The sequence below is a fragment of the Gambusia affinis genome, linkage group LG04 (assembly GCF_019740435.1).
Source record: "Gambusia affinis linkage group LG04, SWU_Gaff_1.0, whole genome shotgun sequence".
Lineage (NCBI taxonomy): Eukaryota > Metazoa > Chordata > Actinopteri > Cyprinodontiformes > Poeciliidae > Gambusia > Gambusia affinis.
The window spans coordinates 22983473-22998208 of record NC_057871.1 but is presented as its reverse complement, the minus strand read 5'-3'; the positions used below and the strand labels follow the sequence as shown (position 1 = coordinate 22998208).

At 42.9% G+C, this 14736-nt stretch overlaps 1 protein-coding gene across 7 annotated transcripts in view; it reads right to left on the bottom strand.

Annotated features, from left to right (window-relative positions):
• Positions 1-380: 380 nt before the first annotated feature.
• Positions 381-14736, bottom strand: part of crebbpa (CREB binding protein a) — a 40202-nt gene continuing 25846 nt past the window's right edge. For all 7 annotated transcript variants that reach the window (XM_044114505.1, XM_044114506.1, XM_044114507.1 and 4 more), the window contains 17 exons: positions 14487-14666; positions 13714-13885; positions 13065-13183; positions 12733-12972; positions 11839-11927; positions 11110-11190; positions 10804-10860; positions 10036-10113; positions 9865-9932; positions 9520-9670; positions 8526-8672; positions 7604-7717; positions 7324-7489; positions 7054-7221; positions 6510-6671; positions 4609-4890; positions 381-4087 (listed from right to left, as the gene is read on the bottom strand). In XM_044114505.1, the coding sequence (XP_043970440.1) occupies positions 1799-4087; positions 4609-4890; positions 6510-6671; positions 7054-7221; positions 7324-7489; positions 7604-7717; positions 8526-8672; positions 9520-9670; positions 9865-9932; positions 10036-10113; positions 10804-10860; positions 11110-11190; positions 11839-11927; positions 12733-12972; positions 13065-13183; positions 13714-13885; positions 14487-14666 (4563 nt within the window). In that variant the 3' untranslated portion in view covers positions 381-1798. The remainder of the gene's footprint in view (positions 4088-4608; positions 4891-6509; positions 6672-7053; positions 7222-7323; positions 7490-7603; positions 7718-8525; positions 8673-9519; positions 9671-9864; positions 9933-10035; positions 10114-10803; positions 10861-11109; positions 11191-11838; positions 11928-12732; positions 12973-13064; positions 13184-13713; positions 13886-14486; positions 14667-14736) is intronic.

Sequence of the window (14736 nt, the reverse complement as noted above, 5' to 3'; positions counted from 1 at the left end):
GAAAAAGTGTGGGTGTGCAAGTTAACGTCTTCGTAATAGTTTAAATGCTAATGAAAAAAAAAATCCAGATAAACTGAATTAAAAACATTTGGAATACGACAACATATAGTAAACATGAGTTCACGTTTTGACGTCAAATGTTCCTACAAGTAAATTAAATATGGAGGAGTTGAGCATTTACACACTAGGCTAAACTCTGAAGGAAAGAAATATAAATGTCTATTTTTAAGTATACAGCTATGAAGAGGTTTAGGCTTGGAAAGGGGAAGATAGGCAATGCTTTAGGTACTAGAAGATTCAATATGGGGTATGTGGCCAAAGTTGATGCTAAAGGACAGAAAGGTTGTACTGAAATGAATGACACACACCAACAGTAAAAGTATTGCCTCATTCAGTCAACAGAGTACTGGCGTTCTTCTGTTGCACACAGTTTATTTAACAATATGGTATATAAGTAAGAAATGAATCTTTTACCAGTTTATACAGTGATTTCATTCTCTCTTCCTTATATTTATAGTATTTTTGCTTAATAGCTTGATTTACAATAGGAGAAAAAGGAAATCCCCCCAAATTCAAGTGTTTGTGAGAGGAACGAAGGTTGATGACAATTAAGCTTTCCTTGCGGTGAATCTCAAATGTTGCCCTTTCACCCGTTGATGGCTCACCACTTTAGTGTAAAACTCGGGGCTTTTGGGAATCATTTGAGATTGTTTTCTGCAAAACAACCTGTTATCATTCCACCTCAGCTTAGGGGGCTGGTCTCTTTCTCACGCTCTCTTTACACTTTACATTTGTATGACAAGGGAAAAAAAATAAAATAAAATAAAAAGGTATGATAATTTTCTTCTCTCTCTTTTTTTTTTGTCAAACCCAACAACTTTCTACACCAGCAGAATTTTTTATTTTTTTTCCAATTTGAGATTGAAGTCTGCAGTCCTCTGTGAAAACTCATTCAGAGCAGTGTTCCTATTAGTGACTGTGAGCGTCTGTGCATCAGTGTCTTCATGTGCGCCTGCATACATGCCAGCGAATACGCAGCCTGCCGCAGGCCAGCTCCTACTTTAATACGACCGAGTGCTCTTCATAAATGCGCACAACGAAAAGTCAAAAAAAAAAAAAAAGGGAGCCGTTCCCTGAATGCATCGTCTCGCAGTAATGGTACAATACTAGATTACAATTGCCAGGAATGACAGCTCGCAAAGAGAAAGAAAAAAAAAAAAAAAAAAAAACCTGTGCCGATTCCCAGACAAAAGATATTTTTACAGTTTTAACACAAAAACGCATTACTTTTTTTCCCAAAAAAAACAAAAAAAAAAAACGGTACAAAATAAAAGATATGAATGGTATAATGCAATTTTACATTTTCTTAAAAAGAAAAAGAAGGCATGAAATCATACTACAAACAAAAATAAACTCAGTACAGAACACATTTGGTCTCAACCAAAAATATATTCTTTGTGATTTAATTTTATTTTAAGAAGAAAACTTGCAAATTCCTCAAACATTTTAAGGAAAAAAAAGAAGAAAAAAACAAACCTGACGCCTGGGGTTTAGGAAACTATTACATTCCCAAGAACAGTTTGTTTCTTGACTGAGTTTTTCTTTTGTCACCTCCTGCCCTCCCCTTCCCCCAAAAAACAGCTGAAACTTTTTACATGTCAGTACAAAACAAAAACGTTCTCAATCTTAGAAAAAACGAACGAAGCCCTCTGATGGGGTAAAGAGTCCGAAACTGGGGAGTTGAGGTGAGGGGCACTGGGAGAGAAAAGAGTTCTTTTTTGCTCCCAGTTACAAAATGCTACAACCCCTCCACGAACCTCTCCAGCGTGTCCCCCGTGGCGTCCCCCACAAGCCCCAAGTCGCTGCTCAGTGCCCCCCTGTTGGGCGTGTTGAGCTGCGGCAGCATGGCGCTTTGCTCCGGTGTCCCCAGGTGTCCCTGCTCCAGCGACTGTAGCGGGCCGCCCAGCACCGGGTGGGGCGACCCCGAGTGCGGCAGGGCCGGGTGCTGCGGCGAGGGTTGCGGTTGGTTTTGGACTTGCCGCGAGGGGCTGGAATGTGGCGGCGGCTGTTGCTGCTGCGCAGGCGACTGGACTGGCGCCGGAGAGCGGACCTGGTTGCCGAGGGCGTTGGCCAGTCCCGGCTGGGCAGAGAGGTGGGCGGCGCCCTGAGCTTGGCCGGCCAGCAGGTGGGTCTGGGGGCTCATGGGGCTCGGGTGGGCCGGGGAGCCCATCTGCTGCTTGAGGACGGCCTGTTGCTGCTGCTGCTGCTGCTGGGGGAGCTGCGCCTGCTGTTGCTGTTGCTGCATGCGCTGATGCAGCAGGTTCTGAGCGGAGTCCATGCTCATCCCGGGCTGTGCCATCTGGGCCATTGGTGGGAGTTGACCCATAGTTATGCCCCCCGCCCCAGGAGCGCCCGCCTGCTGCATGGCTATCTGCTGCTGCTGCTGTTGCTGCTGCTGCATGCGGATGTGGGAGTACATCGCAGGAGTTCCCTGCGGCTGATTGGGAAACTGATTGAGGTGACCCTGCGGCATCACCCCTTGCTGCTGCGGCTGTTGCTGCTGCTGATGCTGCTGCTGTCGCAAAAGCTGCCGGCGGTAGAGCTCCTGGATCTGCGGGTTGGCGCTGTGAGCCGCGTTCATCAGCTGCCCTGCGCCCAGCTGGGCCATGCCCTGCACCGGAGCCTGCTGCGCCTGCTGAGGGGGCATCGCCGCCCTCTGCACCGGCCCACCTTGCATGGCCATGGTCTGCATCGCTGGCATGCCGGGTTGCTGCTGTTGCGGCTGCTGCGGCTGACCAGCCTGCGGCTGCTGCTGCGGCTGGCTCGCGTGGTACTTGGCTGTCCGCTGTTTGATGAAAGCTGCCATTAGCTGTGGGTTGGACTTCAGGATGTTGAGGACCTGCTGCTGCTGCTGCGGGGAGCTGGGGGACTTCAAGGTGCGCAGGAGGTCCTGAAGGGCGTTCGGGGGTATGGTGCCTGTTCTCTGGGGAGTTTGCGGCCGCGGCCCTGGTTGCTGCGGCATCAGCATCCTCTGCTGACCCTGTTGCCCGGGCGCCATCATGGCTCGCTGGATGCTCATGGCCTGCTGCGGCGTGTTCTGGTTCGGAACCACGCCTGGCTGTTGGTTCTGAGCTGGCATGGGGCCGGCGGCTGTGGGCCACTGCCCTAAAGTGGGCTGCTGCATGACCTGGGGGCCGCGGGGCCCCGCCACCATCTGCATGGTTTGAGCCATGCGCTGCTGCTGCGTCTGCTGGGGGGTCATGGGTACGCCGTTCATGTTGACCCGGTAGTTCTGCTGGTTCTGCTGTGCCTGCGCCATCATCTCTATGTGGTGCGCCATCTTGATGGCGGCAAGAGGAGCCTGCTGCTGGCGCTGCTGAGGCGGCTGAGGGAGAGGAGACTGCTGCTGGTGCAGGGGCGAGGCGTGGGGGCCCGGCTTGCCCTGCGACACGCTCGCCTGCGGCGGCCCCGCTCGCGGCACGCCGGAGAAAGCAGGGGACATGACGCCCGCCGAGTTGGGCGTCGGCGGCTGGTTGGACAGCGGCTGCTGCGGCGTCTGAGGAGTGCTGGGCTGGACGTGGGACGTGGGAGTGCTGGGCGCGGCGGCAGCGGGCGGGGACGGCAGCGGCATGGTGCGGCCCTGCATGGTGGCCATTCTCCTCCTCATCAACTGCGCCTGCTGCAGCCGATGTTGCAGCTGCTGCTGTCGGAGCTTGTGCTTGATGTTCAGGCAGAACGGGACCGGACACTTGTTCTCCTGGCAATGCTTGGCGTGGTAGCAGCATAACGCGATGAGCTGCTTGCACACCGGGCAGCCCCCGTTGGTTTTACGCTTGCAGCCCTTAGTGTGCTGCACCACCCTCTTCATCTTCTGGCAGGACGGCAGAGAGCAGTTGGCATTGCGGCACTGACATGCGTGGACCAGAGACTGGATGCAGCGCTGGATGCTCAGACGCCGGCTCTCCTGCGGGCTTTTGGAGGCTTCGCCGCTTTGGCTGTTGTTGTCGTCGTCCAGGCCGAGGCCCCACTTCACCATCTGGTGCTCGTGGCCCTTCGTGTTGTAGCAACTAATGCACAGATCAAAGTCCTGAAGCAGAGGAAAGAACAGGTGAGTCAAGTCAAGTTTATTTATACAGCACATTTCAGCAACAAGGCAGCTCAAAGTGCTTAACATCACAAAAATGTAATACAGTAACCAATCATAAAACAAGCAACAAGCATTATATTTTGTCAAATGCCATCATTAAAAGAATTATGAGTAATCATGAAATATATTTATCAATGTTCCAATTTGTTTTTAATCTATAGGAACTCTAAACTAGTGAGTTTTTAGCCTTAATCTGAAGGAACTCAGCGTTTCAGCAGTTTTGTAGTTTTCCAGAGGTTTGTTCCAGATTTGTGGTGCATAGAAGTTGAACGCATGTTTGGTTCCTGTGTATTCAGAACATTAAAAAGTTTCGTGTCTAAGCCATTTTGTGATTTATAAACTAACAGAAGCATACTAAAGTCTGTAAGTTAAGGGAGGCACATTAACCTCAGACAAAATTCTGCTTTCAGTGAACGCTTTTTGAAACGAGACGTAAAGAAACAAACAAAAGAGTAACCCACCTCACACACAGTGCAGTGCCAGCGTGTCTCCACGTGGTGTTTGCACTCGTTGCAGGTGTAGACGAAGCGATCTTGTCCCTGGTTGTGCAGCTCCACCAGCATGCACATGGTGCTCCACTTGCACCTCCTCAGGGAGCTGAACTCCCAGTGTTTGTCCCTCGCTAAGGTCAGGAAGGCGTCCCGGCCGTCCATCAGGTCGCAGGAGATCATGGGGTCCGGGTCGACGATGGGCGGCAGGGTGTTGGCCAGGGGGCCGGAGTGAAGATGGATCACAAAGAACACCTAAAAATAAAAATAAGAAACCCGTGAAGAAAAAGAAGGAAATCAATCCAACAGTACAGACTTTCCGTTTAAAGGCACAGCGCCGTCAGCTGGAGTCTTAACTTAGTTTTGCAATGAATTTGAGTTATATTAGGAAGTTTTTTCAGTAATTTAATTTAAAAAGGCAAATAAAATAAAAATGCTACAAATACTAAGGATTAATAAAAAAATTACAACACAATATCTAAAATTTTCTTTTCACTTAACTTTCTGTTTTATGCTTGGAGGAAGCTCTGTGAGCAGCCAGCCAGTTTACCTTTTTTTTCTTATACTAAACACTCCCGCTCTCCAAAAAGGAAATTTACAACAAGTTTACAAATGTTAAATAACAGAAAAAATATCAAGCTGAAATACCTACATCCAGTTCCATGAATTGTTTCAGAATGCACTTTTTTTTTCAGCAAAATGGCTCAAGTCCAGTCAGATTGGATAGAGAGCATTAGGCCTGTCGCGATAAACGATAAATTAATTCATCAATAAATTAAAACTATCTACGTCATTTTAATTATCGGCTTTATCGTCTCTTCCAGCCCTTTTCTCTTTTTGTTGATGACGCTAAATGAAAAAAGGCTCAACTCCGCTGCTCTCCACTGACCCTCCCTTCCTCGTTTCCTTAGTGTAACGTCCAGTTCACACTACACAATCTTAGAGCTGTCGGTCGATTGTCGGCCCATTTTCAAAACCCGAGAAACCACACATTAGCTGACAGAAATCCTGGGAATAACGGTTCGATCGGTTCCATCATACCATGTGGTGTCCAACAATGGGCACAAAATAATGGCTACAAGTTCAGTTAACTAATTTTAAAACCAGGCATTAATCAATGCTTTACTACAATCTACCTGCAACACATGTGGCTCTAGTGTCAGTGTCGTTAACGAAGAACAGCTGAAAAGTTACCGGGTTCATCAACGTAGCGATTTTGCTCCAACTCCTCCCCTCGTCATTTCTAGATTCTTTGCACGAAATGTTTTATAACCATTAATGTTGTTTCCACATATCATCTCCAATGTCCGGATGTCCATGTCAGCTGTTTGGGATTCCCCTCGGTAATTTCCCCTCAGAAAGCAGGAGGAGAATCCGCGCTTTCTGATTGGCTACCTGTCACATTCAACAGGCTGCCTTAAGGTGGCCAGTCGGGGAAAAACCCTGATTTAGATCGGAGGGGCCACAACGATCTAATATGGTAAACAGACTTCATAATCTGCACTCTTTTGGTTGAATGCAGTATTTATTTACACTTTGGCTTTATGTTATTTCGTTTTTATTCAAGTACATTTTTGTTAATGGAGACTGAGAACCAATTTTATTTTTATTTTTGGTTGTTTTGTTTATTTTGTTTATAAGTTCCAGTGTTGGGTGTTCTTTTTAAAATAAAGTGTATCCATCTTTGGCAGGAAATCGCATGCATTATTACGTCATTTCCATTAAATCAGTGTAAAAAGGTTTTCAAACAATACTATCGTCTATCGCAATAGTTTTTTGAGACAATTAATCGTTCAGCAAAATTTGTTATCGTGACAGGAGAGAAAGCATTTAAGCATCAATTTGGTAAGAAAACATTTTAAGAACAAGCTGACCTCTTTATGCTTCTCCATGGTGGCGTACAGCTTCTGGGACAGATCATTCGCTACGTTCGGCATCCCGGGCTTCTTCTTGTTGGCTCGGCTCACGCTGCTCTTGTTTTTATTTGTCTTCTTGTTGTTCTTCTTCTTGGCATTTTTGCTGTCACTCGGGGTGCCCTAAGGAACAACATTTAGACTTTAGAGGACAGACTTTGATCACAAAAACCTCTCCCAGCCACCATTACTCTGTTGATTACTGATATTCCTGGTTTGAGGCATAAACCATCACATTTTCTGGCATTTTAGGCAAAATTTTATTCTTTTTTAAAAGAAGAAATTTGTTTACTCCCATTTTATTAAAATGTTTCTAATATAGGCTTATGTGAAGTCTCTGCAAAACGTACACATTTTTTTAAATCCAATTAATTGTCAGAATAATCCATATCTCAATCGATAACTAAAATAATCGTTAGTTGTAGCCCTAATTTCATCAATTCAACAGAGAAATTTAAGTAACTAAGGTTCAAATATTTGTACGTGTCACACCAAGCGACGGTACCTCTGGAGTTTCCGTGGCCGCGGTGGTTTCCTCCTTCTTCCTCTCCTCTTCCTCCTGCTCCAGCTCCTTGATGCTCTCCTCCAACACGTTGGGCCAGAAGTCGCCTTCGAAGTACGGCAGCTCATTGGCGCTGGTCAGCCGGTCCTCAGTCGCCTGTTTGAAGATGTCCTGCGGAAAAGACGTAGGAAATTTTGATCAATAATCAAAAGTGATGACTTTTGACATCAAGTGTTGCCATTAACGTCGTCCTCTCCAAGAATCTTCACCTACCTTGTAGTCATGCAAGATCCTCTCAGCAAAAGCCTTGTCCAGCATTTTCCTGTACCACTCCTGCAGTCTCTTCGGTTTGGGGATCTTCTGCTCTGGAGGGTGGCAGTGGAAGATGTAGTCGTCTCCCTCGCTGGGCGGACACGCCCAGATGTGGCCCTGCGTGTAACTTCAGAACCACGCAGACCAAAGCTCACATCACTAAGCAGCTCCAGTAGGAAACTTTTTTTATTCATTCTATCAATTTTATCAAGTAAAAAAAAAAAAATCATTTAGGACTTACCCAAGTTTTTTGACATACTCAAGATAGCCAATGAGAATTTCATGGTACACTGCTGTTCGTAGGACTCTGGGTCGGAAGAAGTGAATACTGTCGAGGTATGATATGTAGACCCGTCTGCAAAGTCGGAAAGAACAAGTCAATTAGAGGTGAAGATCATTTAAGTACAAGATCTTTTAAAATTCACTTCCATAATTAAATTGAAAATGTATAACAATTTGTGCTGATGATTATGGCTGAGAGAGAATAAAAACCCAAACTTCAGTTTAGAAATATTTTGTATATTTGTCAGTTTGGACAGGTACCGGAGAATGAAAACAGGCTCTCCATAAAGCATAAAGTGCTTTACAACATCCTATTAAAATGCTGCATGGATTTTAGACTTGACGAACACAAAGTGGACATGATCACCATGGCGCCTCTCCACTCTTCTTCTAGTCTCTGGGACCTTGATGTCAAACAAAAAAGCCAAGTTTTCTTCTGAAAACAGGACTTGTGGATCACTAAGCAACAGTTCGGTCCTTTTTCCCCTCAAAGGAGATTCTGACAACAGTTGTATTTTTTTTTCATGTTTTGGTTAGGTCTGGGTGTTATACACCAGCTGCAGTTCACAAATACCACAAAATCAATTTTTCTACGAGGTGTCCGCCTTGTGGTTGTTTTTTTAAGCGTCAAAAGGGTAGCGAAATATTCAAGTAATACTGGTAAATATCCGTTTTCAGTCACAAAACCAATACTAATATTTGATATCAATTTTGGCCTAAATTTTCTAATAAATACATCACTGAAAATTCTGAAAGAAACTATTGAAATGTATAACCCTGGGTGTAACAAATCCATGTACCGTATATGTACTTTTTGAACTGAAACACATTAATTGTTAGTTAATTCGGATTCATCTATGTATGCGTAAAAACAAACCAACCTAGTGTTAGGAAATGGGCATTCGGAGCCGTACTCCTGCACGTGCATGCCGAAGAAGCAAACATCCACACCATCGATCTCCTCAAATGCAAAAAGTGCTTTGGTTCTGTAGGGAAAGGTGTCGGGCATCTCACCCGTGTCCACAAACCTGACATGAAAGGAACATAAAGAGATATTAAAAATGTACACAAATATGATGGAGATGGTGTATATTTTTCCCCTCTTGGAAAGTATAATTTCATACAGTGTAGCTGTCAAATGTAATGGGTGACTTCTAGTAAACAAAAAAGCTTTTTTTGAAGCTTTTGAATAATTGTTGATGAAATTAAGAAGCAATGTTCACCATTTTGAACCACATATCTTGTAAAATATATATATATCAAAAAGCACAGTGGCAAAGAAAGTGGTAAAAATAAACCCTTTTAAATTCTGAATGCATTTGTTTGATTGCTCGCTTACCAAAAAATAAATAAATAAATACATTTAATGGGAGAAAATCAAAGACAAAGGATGGCATTTAAAAATAAATCAAATATTTAAAAGTCTGTCTTTAAGAAAATCTAATTTGAATATTTTAGGTTATGGAAATGGAAGAAATCTGGACTCTTAATTTCATTCTTTATTATGACATAGAAAGCCTGTTATTATTCATACCTTTCAAGAATATATAGGAACTCCGTTAAACAGAAACACGGAAAGAGCTCCTCAAGAGGTTACAATGTCACTCAGCAGCACAAAGCAGAACCGAAAGGTCATGTGACTTAATCAGTAAGGAGCAAACATGATTGATTAGTAAACCTGATGATAACAAGCTGTTCAATCAGGGATTGTGTTCCTTTCAGGGGGGAATGAGCGAAGCAGACTTGCAGTGGCAGAGAGTCAAACCCATTTTGTGCAACATGTAGGTTGTGCGGTTAGTGTGTGGAGTCAGAGACAAACACAACCCGTTTCTTAAACCAGGGTGCTTTAGGTCGGCCGGCCTGTTCCGAGCTCACCTGGCTTTCATCCCGGGTTTAACTTCCACCGTTTTGTCGGAGCTTGCTACCACTCGCACAAACACTTCCCCGGCCTCCGGATGGTTCTGCCTCTTCAAGTATTTATTCACACGGTCCTCTATGTACATTCCCAGTCGGGTGGACTGTAACCCTGAAGAGAAGCAGCACATCAACATTTTAAAACCAACTCTGGCACTTATTCGGATTGGAAGGAAGGAAGGAATTTCATCCAACATTAGGTCGCCATTAAAAGTAGCACAGTCTTAAAGGTTAATGCAATAATCTTAATGAAAGTGTAGAAAAAAAAACAAAAAACCATCATGGCTAAGAATAGGGTGTGCTTACTTTTAGCAGTGAACTTGTTTTCTTTCCGTGATTTTGCACTTTTCTTCAAACAGTTGTCACAGATGAATCTGAACACATTAAGAGAAAAATGTCACTTTGTTTAGCTGAACGCAAATAAGAGATTTAAATACAGAAAAATACAGCCAAAAGATGCAAGAGAGAACTTCTCACCCTGATGGCCAAATAACCTCGTAGTGTAAAACACAGATCTGGTGCATTTTGCGTCCACAGTCTTTACATTCAACAAATCTGGATGGAAAAAAAAAAAAATAATAATTAAATTAAACATCTTTATTCTGAGGATTTTATGTTTTAGATAAAGGTTTTTGAGGTGGTCCTGGATAAATTTAGATTCATTTCATAAAAGGTGACAAATGACTTCAGAGTCCATTGAACAGATCGAAAATGAAAAGCCTTCAGGAACCCCTGGTCAATTTAAGACTGCTTTGGAAAAATATATAAAGACAACTTAATATCTTTGGTTTCAAATCGATGCTAGTAAAGTCACAAATAAAATCTGTGATAGATGCCAACATCGACAGCCCACATTAAGTTTTATAAATACCATATTGTTAGTTTTTTAAATGTAAAAAAAACCCCAACAAAAACAAAAAAAATCACCTGAATTCCTCAGCTGGAACTATAAAACTAAGAACAAATAAATGCTGCCAGAGTTTTACTAAAATAATAAAAGATGACATAACAGAGGACACACTCGGGGAGAACTTTGATCAATTAAAAACACTCGAGACAAAATGTTGAAAATGAACAAATATCTAAACGACAGGCAAAAACAACCTAAGGTTGACGTGTGTGAAGGGAAACTTTGATTTAAATGAATTTCTCGGGAAGAGGATGTGCAGGGAGACCTACTAAAACAGAATTTCATTTTAAAGACAGCAACTTTGGGAAAATAATGAGAGTTTTTGTTTTACTTACGGTTCAGGGTCGAGAACATCATTCTTCCTGCGTTCAAACTGGTCTTTTGATATCATTCTGAAGAGTTGAGAAAAACAAGGGCAAGCGAGCTTTATTACCATCATAACACAATGTCTCAAGTAAATATAAATCATTTCTTACATTTAGAGAAACTACATGACGAATAACACTTTGTATTAAAAGTTCTACGTCTAATTTAATTAAAATTGAATGAAAATACAACAAAAAAAACACAAATTTGAGCATTGCCGTGTTCGAAACAAACATGGCTGCTTCGGTGCCTGAATTAATTTAGCATTCACTCACGTCTGCGGCTGTGCGGGATCATCTCCTAACGTCACGCTGTCTCCCTGGATCTCATTGAAGCATTTTTCACAGAAATGATACCTGAAGGGGAATAAATAAAACACATCCATGCTCTCAATGCAACTCCAACCAAACAATAAGGTCGTCGCACGGTACGCACATCTTTGGAACCCCGATGATTTGATGTTTTGCTACTTGTTTGTGAGTGCCCGAGTGAGGTGTGCACCAACTACAGCGTGTTTTTATGTTTTCTGACAGACAGCGGGGAATCCCAGAGCTCCCATTGAGAGTGTAAATGAGCTGTGCTGCCAGAGTCTGATGCAGTCTCTCCAATGCTGCTGCTGCTGCTGCTCACTCTAAGTGAATTGTGTAAGTGAGAAGAAGGGGAACAAAAAAGAAAAAAAAAAAAAAGTTGTAGTTGCACTAATCATGCAGCAGGGGGAGGAAGAAATCCAAAATGTGAGCGATAATGTGCCACATCTCAGCTGCTAGGCAGCAGGTAATGATGGGCGAAGATGTTTCCAGCTTTAAACCAAGATTTTATTTTATTTTTTGATTGATACAAAAGAAACAGCTAGACGGACGAACAGAACCTGGCTGCAAAGTATGGATAAGACTGTTCGAATGCCTCAATTTAATATGAAGTAAACCTGCAGATACAAGTGGTGCTTGGATTTGAGACGCACTAAAACATTCTGGGGGAAAAAAAAAAACACGGTGCAGACGTACCTGTTTTGGTAGCTGTAGTAGGTGCCTCCGGTAGGTATGGTGCAGAGCTGCTTGCCATAGCAACAGAGAGTTTGAGGGGAGAACTCGTACTGCGGAAACAAAGAGCAGCTCATAAATTTATCAGCAAGAAAAACTGGTCTGATTGTTCGACTTCTTGGATGCAATTCTTTATCTGTTGGAGGAGCGGCGCAAAGAATTGCAAAGAAAAACTGTTCGCATCAAACCCTATTCATGCCGCTTTACTGATTCTCGAACAAAGTACAGAGAAAACAGAGCAGTACAAATGCTATCCACAATATGTACGCACATGTCGTACTGGAATAAGGCATTTTTAAACCCAACCACAAATCGGTATTTTTCCAAATTCTGTCATGTTTGGTTGTTTTTCTTTTCGCCGTTTTAAAACACTCACTCCAAAGAGACGGACGTCGATGGCTTTAATGCCACACGTCCATTTTTACCACAGTTTTGATGTAAGAACTGCTTTTATTAAATTTATAAAAAGAACAAATTTATCAACAAGTCGTATCAAAACAGAGCAAAAAAAAAAACCAGCAGTAGTTTGTGGAGAACTTCCACAAACTTGAATAATAAAAGATGTATAATGCTCTTTACATAAAAATCTCAAAGTGCTAAAAAGTAAACACTCATTTAAAGCATCAATCTTTATGATTGATATTTTATTAATAAAACATGAGTTCTATGTCTTAAGACTGCATTGAGTGATAAACATGTTTAAAGATCATTATTGCTGGAATGCCAGGTGGTTCTTTTTATAGTCAGAGAAAGAAGATTTGAATGTAAAAATTACTCTATTAAGTGTGGATGAAATAAATAAAAATAAAAAAAACATTGGAGAAGTCAAACGAACCACAGGATGAATGTCCATCTTACCTTCCTCCCGCAGCAGTATCCCAGACCCTGCATGACCGGGTCGATCTCGGACTCGAAAACCTCCGCCAGCTTAGAGCAGTACTTGTAGACGCGGGACGTCTTGCGGTTGTAAAGCCAGGCGTTGTTGAACATCAGCCACACGTCGTCCACATACTGCCAGGGCTCTTGGTACTGTCCCGTGTCAAGCTTGCGCTTTATCGTGGACAGATCTATGGGGTTCTTAACTATATCGAAGTAGTCCTAGAGTAACACGGGAAGGAAAAGAAGTCAAAACGGCGCCAAGTGTGTCCACTAATAGCGCCGGACACAGAAGGGGATTTTGTGATTCGTACCGGGATCCCGAGGAGCATGGGGTCTACAGGCTGTCTGAACGGCAACGACTCCGGGTCCTGCCTGTACAGAGACTCCAGAGTCGGCATCAGAGCCTGCCGCAACTCCTCAGGCTTGAATACTGAAATAAACAATACAATAAGTTAGGGTTTGGAAATACAAACATTTTCTGTCCCGTCCGACAGTAGAGCACTCAGAATTGGTTAAGGGTCACAAAAGAAGCCAAGCAGTTTAATTTTCACAGGTGGAGCATTACAGCTTTTGCTACAACGCTGCACCTGATATAAATTTTAAAAAGAAAACCATCAGAATTTGCTTTGGGTGTATTTTAATTGCAAGAAGAAGAAGAAAAAAAACAACAGAAGTTGATATAAAATATGTTTTGGGAATATGCTTCTACACCTCTTTTTTTTATCAAGACCTGGAAAATACTTGAATCAAATTCCATACTTTAAGACTTTACTACAATGTAGGATCTCTGCGTCCCCAAATCATTTTAAAGTCAGGGATTGTTTTGAAATGCACGTAGTCAAAATAAGCAGGTGGACCGTAACTACAAAGATGGAGAACAAAAAAATGAACGGCCCAGTTGGGAGTGAAAAGCCTTGAACATTTTCCTACATGCATCAGTCTTGGATGCACGAGACTCACTTTTCCGCCGCGACTGGGAGGGAGACGAGGAGGTCGTGCCGTTGGTTCCGTTCTCCTCCTCCTCTTTGGGTTCCGTCTTCATTTCCGGCTTTTTCTCCTCCACCTCCATTGGCTCTGGCTTTTCCTCAGACTCCTCCTTCTTCACTGAAGCTGAGGCAGAGTCGTTCTCAGCCTGTAGTCGAGAGAACAATCGTTAAGCCTGTTGCAATAAGTTAGAAAGCAATTAAATGCATGACAGCACAATTGTTTCCAGTTGCATGATTGCTTGTTTCTCGTGTCTCTGTTTTTCTACCAAAGACTGAGTGACAAAAAAAAAACGCTTTAGTCTGATGGATTGGTCTCAACTCCACCTTTTTATGACAGGAGAAGGATTTCATTATTAACTTTATTTGTAGTTTCGGCTGTTTTGTTTGTTTATTTTTGGATATTTAAAATGTCTTCCAGCTGCAGTTAGATTTCTGTTAAAAATTTAAGTTGATTTGATGGAGTGTGCTTGCTTTATTATGCCATTACTATAATATTACTTGAAAATGATCTCAAAATGATAATACCTTGATTTCTCAAGATATTATTGCAATCATTTCTGGGTGGGGTTAAAGCATAAAATTGAACAAATCGCAGAGAAAAATTTATTATTTAAATATAGCAAAAGTCTAAAAATGATATATATATATATATATATATATATATATATATATATATATATATATATATATAAAGTTATGAGTTACAGTCCTAACACTTTTAGTATTAGACACGCTACTCAAACTCACCTCTGTCTTGGGTTCAATTTTCCCACCAGCAGCTTCAAACTCCTGTTGGTCTGTTTGCGTTTCTGCTTTGAGCTCCTGGGCGGGCAGGTCGGCTCCGACGTGCTGCGAGTGCAGGTCAGCGCTGGCGGCAGAGGCAGGCGTGGGCACTCTGTTGTCCAAGCTGGCCCCCGGCTGAGAGAGCTGAGACGAGGAAAAGACGAAGGACACGATGAAGGACGGGAAAATATGAAGCTTTTCAAACCAGCGTCAA